The sequence below is a fragment of the Polyodon spathula genome, chromosome 12 (genome assembly GCF_017654505.1).
Source record: "Polyodon spathula isolate WHYD16114869_AA chromosome 12, ASM1765450v1, whole genome shotgun sequence".
NCBI classification, from domain to species: domain Eukaryota; kingdom Metazoa; phylum Chordata; class Actinopteri; order Acipenseriformes; family Polyodontidae; genus Polyodon; species Polyodon spathula.
Genome location: NC_054545.1, coordinates 12,006,573 through 12,015,569, shown reverse-complemented (window position 1 = coordinate 12,015,569; position 8,997 = coordinate 12,006,573). Strand labels below are relative to the sequence as shown.

The following is an 8,997-nucleotide window of genomic DNA, read 5'->3' as shown; positions in this document are numbered from 1 at the left end:
TTCCACACACACACACCACACTGCAGCTAAACTGGTCTCCATGGAGACGCGGCGCTACAGAGGGATCTCGCCAGACAAACTCACTGCACTGTACGTCAACATTGCACAGCAGAATGAGGCAAGGGATTACGACAATCCCACACGATTTCGTTCTTAAATGGATACTAAGGAGACGAAATTATTATTCTTTTTGTACATTGCGTCAGTCGTAGACATATTTATGAAATAACTGAGTGTCCACTTATCCATTTTTAATACTATGATGTAAATTTCCCAGCCCACCCAGCAGAGCAAACTGCTGTATTGCAAAATGTAACAATTCATGTTAGTAATTACAAATATTTACAAAAGGTTTCTGTTTAAAGCGTACAACTAAATTTGTTTTACTTGACACCTGGTAATCCATACAAAGGATCACGCTTATCATGGAAAGTGGCAGTTACAGAAGCAAGAGGTTAAAAAAAAAAGAATTATAATTTATCGGGGGGAAAAATAAACATAAAATAGTGTTTTTATTTTACTGGTAGTATTTTTCAGGACACATGAAGCCAGCTGCCCTATATATATATTATCAATGTTTTCAACTACAGTATGTAAAAAAAATAAAATAAAAAAAAATAACAAGGTAAATTGACAATCCTGCGCCCCCTGCTGGATGCTGCCCAGTTAACACTGTACACTTTCAATCAAGAGCTTGGTAAATATAATGAAAAGCGTTGTAAATTCATGTAGTCTACTGAACCTGACCCCTGTGTTAACTGTAGTATATATATATCTTAACAGAGATATCTCAGCAGTGACATTTGATTTCAAATATTAGGGTACAGATTTTCTTGTTTATTTCTACATGCACTGAGGAGATTATATATATATATAGATTAGATAATATATATATATAATATAGATATATATATATATATATATAAAGGCATCCCGTTCATTAGTAACGGGCAAGTAATCAATATCTGTAGTATGGGAAATTGGCTTTTTGAGCGTAAACTATTCCACGTAAAAAAATAAAAACTCCTCGATGTTTTAAAAATCTGCATCTTTGCTTTATTTCTGCTTTATTCCTTTATTATAGTGTTCGAATGCACTGCTGGACTTTGCTTGTGTTTTCATTATTGTCAATAAAGTTATTGACGTTAACTCCCCTCTGATTGGTTGGTTATGAATGACGTAGACCGTCATGGCGGCGCCCTCGTGTCATGCGTCAGTTCTGCTCTATTTGCGCATGCGGATATTAACAGTAAAGTCGGGAAAATAACGACTTGAAAGAAGTTGGAGTTAATACTATTAGGTAACTGTAATGTATATTTATGTTTTAAAGATCAATTCATATTATTATTACATGTGATAGACACTGTTGGTAAACATTATCAGAATTTAACGTGTTTACAAGTTCAACACAGCGTGGCTCACATGCTGTAAAAGAACGATCTAACTGAAAAGCTTTACAGTAGCTACTGTTGCATATGGGGTACTTCATTTACACTTCTGTATTTGATTAACATATTGTCAGTACTAGTCGTATGCATTACCCCACATTGACTTTTGACATACTTCAGAAATGAAGATTGTAGAAAGCCCATGCCTGTTAAGCAAAGTTTCCAGTGGTTCATGGAAGGTGAACTTTATCTTGTATAAAATTGAAACAACACGCGTCTTTATACGTGTAAACAAAGTCGAATGTCAGCTTAGTCTGTGACATTAATTTATCATGTTTCTGCAGATGTTCTAAAACACTGCTTTGAAAAATGTGAATTCCATTATGACTAACTGATCTGTGTACGTAATCAAAGTATAAACGTTTGGGCACATTAACTGAATATTTGAGTGGACTGTTGGATTGAAAAGAATTAGAAACTAAAATGCTCTAGCTACATGATTTCTGCAGTGTCTCATTAATCAAATTCTTGCATTTATGTATACAGGCCTACCCCAAGTTAGCTTATTATCTTGGGATACCCTTGCTGCTGGAGCTGACCACCTATCTGAATGATCTGTTTAATTACAGATGCACCAACTGACCACTACTGAAGTGGTATCCAGGGTAAAACATTAAGTAGATAAGAAGTTGAGGACAGCAATACTGACTTTACTGTCTCTGATTTTCTTTTCGTTATAGGTAAAATGAAGATAAAGAAATCAAAGCAAAAGACCTTTCGGTCTCCTGCCAAATCCAAGCGGGGAATCCAGGTGAAGGGAACCTGGACGCCAGTGGAGATGGACGCCAGTCTTTTCTCGGAGGAGGACATGGGAGGATTAGTGTGCTTTGAAGAGCTCACAGACTACAGCCTGTTCAGTTCTAACGCTATGGAGAAGGTGGCAAAGAAAAGAAAAGCTGACGATGGAGAGGATTCAGACAATCAAGTGAGTGAAGACGACACTGGGGAGTCACAGCAGACGGCTAAGAAGAAGAAAAAGAAGAACGTGAAAAAGAAAAAGCAACTGGCAGAGTCTACAGATGATGCCACTTTTGATAGCAATGATGATGCGCAAGACAGCAAGGTCCTCAGTGATACTCAAGAAGTGTCCCTAGATGAACCAGTGGACAGTGGAGAAGAGGATACCGTGGAACCTGAAAAGGTGACCAAAAAGAAAAAGAAAAAGAATAAAAGGCAGAAGAAATCAACAACCAATCCAAATGTTGCTCAACAGCCAAAATCTAAGAAGAAGGTGGAAAACTGGACGAATGCAGGCCCCTTTAGGTCATCTGGTCAGGATTGTGACGTCTCGGCATGGAAGGATCTGTTTGTTCCAGAGCCTGTCCTTAAGGCGTTGGGCTCGCTAGGTTTTAATGCACCTACGCCTATTCAAGCCCTGGCCTTGCCCCCTGCAATCAGAGACAAGATGGACATTTTAGGCGCTGCTGAAACAGGTAAGTGACTTCTAATCTCCTTTGTGAAACTAAACCTCAGTAACTTTGGGATATCACAGAAGGTAACAGCTGCAACAATAGCCATTTTGAATGTCTAGCCATGTGTTTTTTTTTGTTTTTGTTTTGTATAAAATAAGACTAATTCAGTCTAAATCATGAACTGCAGCTTTCAGGGTATTGAAAACACTTTGTTTCCTTGGCATCAGCCTGAGCGCCAGCAGGCAGTTTAATGTTTATTGTAATACAATTTACGGAGAGAAAACAATTACACAATCTTCCTAAGGAATTCATTTTATATATATATATATATATATATATATATATATATATATATATATATATATATATATATATATATATTTTTAGTCCATACAGTAAAATCTGCAACACTTTCTACAGAGCCTGCTGTTCTTTGTAAGTCTCTTATCCAAGTCTTAATTAGGACTCCTTGACTACCACAATTTGATCATAAGCTGCAGGCACTGTCCTGACAATGCATGCAAATGCACCCAGATTTAGAGCGAGTATAGAAAAAAAGTGAAATTAACGCATTGAGACTGTGGCCTGATATAGAAAGGTGTCATGGTATGAAGAGCTGTTTAAAAAGTAAGAAAGCAGTCGTTGAACCCCTATCTTCTCTTGTCTCTTTCCCAATCCAGGAAGCGGGAAAACTCTGTCTTTTGGCATTCCGATGATCCACATGATTCTGGAGTGGCGGAAAGCTCGGGATGCTCAGAGCAAAGAGGCACTTGACAGCCAGGATAATCCCACCGAAGAGACTGATGAAGATGACCAAGTCATACCATCAGGGCTGAAGGAACCCTCTGATCAGCCTGACATTGCAGTTTTGACAGAGGAAGAGGATGTGCAGGGTGAGGAAGACAGTGAGGTGGAGGAGGACTCCCAGCAGACCGGATGTGTCAAAGTGATTGAAAACGTGGAGTTTGATTTTGAAACGACTGAAACTACTGACAAGAGTGCCAAGACCAAAGATTTGTTTGAAAAGAACCCGTTACTGGGGCTTGTCCTGACCCCAACCAGAGAACTGGCTGTCCAGGTTAAACATCACATAGATGCCATTGCAAAGTTTACAGGTCAGTAAAAGGATATAAAGAATTCTGTTTGTACAAGTATATCCACCAGCATATTCAAATAGATTTTTGTACTGTATTTCTGTGCAGAAATAATCAATGCAAAATAGCCAGTTTTATGTATTCTATTTTTAGAGAAAAATATTGTTCTTGTTCTGTTTTCTTATTTTTATTTATTTTTTTTACTTTTCAATTTAGTTGTCGCCAAAAGTTTTTACCCTGGTTTTCTCCCCAATTTGAAATGCCTAATTATTATTTTTATCCTGGTTTATTGCTGCAACTCCTTCGACGACTCTGGGAAACGGAGGCTGAAACACGCGTCCTCCAAAATGTGTTCCTGCCAATCCATCATTTTTTCGCACTCCGGATCCACAGCGAAGCCATCAGACCTGTAGTGCCAGAGGACAACACAGATCTGAATGGCTCCACTGCAGACCTGCAAGTGCCCTATCAGCCACAGGGGTAGCTGGTGTGCGGTGAACCGTGGATTGCCCTGCCGACCTAAGCCCTTCCTACCCAGGCGGTGCTCGGCCAATTGTGCGCTGCCCCCTAGGAACCCCCGGTCACGGTTGGCAATGACATAGCCTGGATTCGAACCTGCGATCTTCAGGCCAGAGGACGCATCCTGTACTCCACGCGGAGTGCCTTTGCTGGATGCACCACTTGGGGCTCCCTGTTCTTTTTATTTTTAATGGGAAAAAAAAGAGGATTATCAAGTCCCAAAATGTATGACTTGTAATGTGTAGAAGGTAGCGTCAGTGCTAATAACCAATGAAAGTCACCAATAAACTGCTGTCTGTCTTTAGGTATCAAGACTGCCATTGTGGTGGGGGGAATGGCTCCTCAGAAGCAAGGGAGAGTGTTAAATCGCAGGCCAGAGATAGTGATCGCAACACCCGGACGCCTCTGGGAGCTAATTAGGGAAAGACATCCGCACCTCTCAAATCTCAAACGGCTCAGGTATGTTATCTATGGTTAGAAGCACTCACTGACATTATCAAGGAAGCAGCTGGTATCAGATGGCACACAGTGTGTAGCTTGTTACTCTTGATATGGATTCTGTAATGCCCACGTTCCTTAATTAAAATGTCTTGTGATCACTGCATACATGGCTCTGTATTTTAAACATTGTTTTACATAAAATACATTATTCCTATGTCTGAATGTAATTATTCCTCCAATTTGTTTATAAACATTGTAGGTATGAAAAGTTTAGTAGTTTCGAAATATTAAACTAGAGTTGTAATGTGTAGCATTAAAAACCACCTACCTATAAAGACAACTTTTAAAAAGTATAGTACTAAAAATAAATCTGGACCAGTGGACCACTTATAGAAAACAACTTGTCTGTCTGATATTTTTTGCTGAAACATGCTTCAAAATGATAACTTCATTTTTTTGTCTAAGTCACAGATTCATGAAACTGGGCATTTTTACAACCTTCAGACACTTTCTCGCCATGTGTGATATGAGTTACATAGCTCTTCTTTTACACTGGGCACCATTTTCTCAATCTCATGTGGTTTATAATAGGAAAAGGAACAACCTCATCAGAAATTGAGCTCGAATGTACCCTTTTCTGTATATTGTTTTTCACCCATATTACAAAAAATAAATAAATACAAAATAAATAGTAACTGAATTGGTTATTACAAATTCATAATTTTATCAAGCTTGATTGCTGGACCCCCAGGTTGTATTAAATAATTTTTTCAGGCTGTATGTTTGGCGTGTGTAACCCTATTCTAATCTCCCCTCTAATACCTAGATGCCTTGTGATTGATGAAGCAGACCGGATGGTTGAGAAGGGACACTTTGCGGAACTGTCCCAGCTCTTGGAGATGTTAAATGACACTGAATTCAACCCCAAGAGGCAGAACTTTGTGTTCTCTGCCACGCTGACCATGGTTCACGAGGCCCCGACGAGGATATTACAGAAAAAGAAGGGGAAGAAGATAGACAAGGAGAGCAAGCTGGAGACACTGATGGGGAAAGTGGGGATCAAATCCAAGCCCAAGATTATCGACCTGACCAGGAAGGAAGCCACAGTGGAGAGCCTAACAGAGACACGCATCCACTGTGACACGGACGAGAAGGACTTCTACCTGTACTACTTCCTGCTGCAGTATCCTGCGCGAACCATGGTCTTCGCCAACAGCATTGACTGCATCAAGCGCCTCAACGCGCTGCTCACCATTCTGGACTGCACCCCGCTCCCACTACATGCTAACATGCACCAGAAGCAAAGACTGAAGAACCTGGAGAGATTTGCTGAAAGAGAGAGGTTAGTGTTCTCACTTTTGATTTTGATCTAGGTGTAAATAGATTCAGCTACTTTTTCTTCAGTATTTAAACTTTAGGGTTAAACGTTGAAATTGTATTATACCTGCAATATGTGTAACCAATTAGTAAAACCCCAATAAGCCAAACCCCAATGCTACATTTGTATAAATCACAGTTCTGTAAGTTTGCAAGACTACATGTTCACAGCATTTGGGTACTGTATATATGGAATGACTGAATACTTATTGAAATAAATTAGCCTACCCTGTACAGTCACTACTATATACACACTAAGATTACCAGATCAACTATGCCTTCTTGAAAACAGCATTAACATTACTTTTATTTTACCCCCTGCAGTTGTGTTCTGCTCACAACAGATGTGGCTGCTCGTGGACTTGACATTCCAGATGTGCAACATGTTATCCATTACCAGGTATTAAGTCAGATATTATAACTAATAACTTGTAAAATGTATTAAGTGTGTTTTAACTAAAAGCAAACTTTTTTTTTATATAGTCTCAAGTTTATCGGCAGTTGTTTGACATCGCTTAGTCATTATATTTGAACATTTCAAACACAGTTCACTTACAATACAGTACTGATATATAGTATGCATAATAACTCATTGTAAAGGATAGCTTTAACCTGGGATCAGGCTGTTATAACACGTTTCCACTTTTTAGAGATTGCAATCAAAAGTGTTTGTCCTCTCCGTTTCTCTAGGTCCCTCGGACATCCGAGACCTACGTGCACAGAAGTGGCAGAACAGCCCGGGCCACAAAGGAAGGTCTCAGTTTGCTCTTGATTGGACCAGATGATGTGATGAATTTCAGGAAAATATACAGGACACTGGGAAAAGATGAAGAGCTGCCTCTCTTTCCAATACAGACAAAATGTATGGCAGCAATAAAGGTATGTGGTCTATCACTATAACTAGCTGAGACTATAACTAGTACTATGCGCTCTGCTTCTGTTAGATTCACTATATAACAAATTACTTGTTGAGAAAACAGCAAGAGGGGTTTTCTGACATGAATTTTTGCATGAACCTTGCAAACTTAGATTCTAAAACGCTCTTTACAAAACTTGTGTTTCCTTACAGGAACGTGTGAAAGTGGCAAGAAAAATTGAGAAAATTGAGTATCACAGCGGCCGAGCAAAGCAACACAATTCCTGGTTTCAGAAAGCTGCCGAAGCACTAGAAATAGACCTGGATGAGGATGTTTTAATAGGTAAGTGTGTGCTCCACTATAAAAGAGCTGAACTATGGCTGGTATAATATACCTCACACCTTTTTCTATAGTATTCTGCTTGGTATTAAAGCTTGTAGAATGTTTTGTACAGATGTTATGAGTGTATTATGCTTTCAGTTCAAGCAGAGCGGGGTAATTGGAAATAACAAGCCTTTACAGAAAAGTGACATTTAAAGGTTAGCCTAGTGATGCTTCTCAGTGTATTTATTTAAAAAAATGGGGACCAGCCAGTTTTTATTCCTGATGTAGAACTGTACTTTCAGTCTTCAATTTCTTTTTGCTAGAATACGGGAGCGTCTGGATTTGAGGTTAACATTGGTGCAAGGATAATTGAAGCTTATTTACGCTCAGTTATAACCCATTCACAATAATATAACTGTGCTATATAATTGTAAACTGTTGTAATGTGTTGAAAACCCCCAGATGACGGAATGATTTTATAATTTTCTTTTCACTTGATGTTCTATCATCCCACTCTGTACTCTCTGTAATCGAACCGCAGATCTCAAGTGTGCTTCCTGTCTTTTCAGGGGGAGGTCAGGATGAATTTGAGGACAGGCAAAAGATGATGATGATGAAAGGCATGAAACTGCATTTGAAACACTTGCTTTCACAGCCCATTTTCAAAAACACCATGAAAACCAGATACCCGACGCAAATGGGCAAACTGACCCTGCCTGAGCTGCCAGCAAGGGAAGAAACTGCACTGATTACTGTAACCAACCAGAAAAAGAAGGACAAGAAGAAATAACAATAGAAGCAGCAGCAGAAATAACTATTGCACAATAAACACAGTTTCTTGTATACATATGTAATCTCTTGGGGAGAGAATACTGTACGGATTACTACTTCAGTATAAAACAGAAGAGAAACACAGAATTTCTTTTTAATTGATGTACAAACACAAAAGAAATCAGAAACGTGTGTTATTTTTAACAATATCATAATGTCTAGTTTTTCACTTATATTAATTTAGGATTATTTAACTTACTATGTGAGTGAAAGGGACTGGGGGGAAATGTGATCAGTGGGGAAACAAGTCTTATCAAGAGAAGTTTAAATAAGATTGATTTTTTGTTCTGTTGCAGTTTACTGTAACTTAACAGTGCCATACAGAATAATGGGTTAAATACAACAGTGTGTGTAAAAAAATAAATCTATTTAAGAAGCTTTACATGAACATCTATAAAATGGATATTACTACACACAAATCGACAGTAATTAGATTCATGCAGTTTAACAGTGTAATAAGTGTGATAGACGAATTAAAAAAAAAAAAATGTATTTCTTAATATTACTGGGACATGAAACTTCTGTAATCTGCATGGACTGTACATAAATAAACACTTTCATTAGTACACAGGTCAATGTTCAGTCAATGTCTAATTTACTATTTTCGTCATGGACGCCCATTATAAAAAAAGATAAATAGTGTCGAGACACCCATATTACCAGAAGGTGGGGTATATATCCAATGACTCAAAAC

At 38.5% G+C, this 8,997-nt stretch overlaps 1 protein-coding gene across 1 annotated transcript; it reads left to right on the top strand.

Moving 5' to 3' along the window:
• The first annotated feature begins 1,197 nt into the window (after positions 1-1,197).
• Positions 1,198-8,685, top strand: LOC121324591 (ATP-dependent RNA helicase DDX24-like). Its single transcript, XM_041266658.1, has 9 exons — positions 1,198-1,300; positions 2,129-2,881; positions 3,541-3,975; positions 4,779-4,932; positions 5,741-6,256; positions 6,616-6,691; positions 6,982-7,170; positions 7,361-7,490; positions 8,042-8,685. Exons 2-9 carry the CDS (start codon positions 2,134-2,136, stop codon positions 8,260-8,262), a joined length of 2,469 nt encoding a protein of 822 aa, XP_041122592.1. The 5' UTR covers positions 1,198-1,300; positions 2,129-2,133; the 3' UTR covers positions 8,263-8,685.
• The last annotated feature ends 312 nt before the right edge of the window (positions 8,686-8,997 follow it).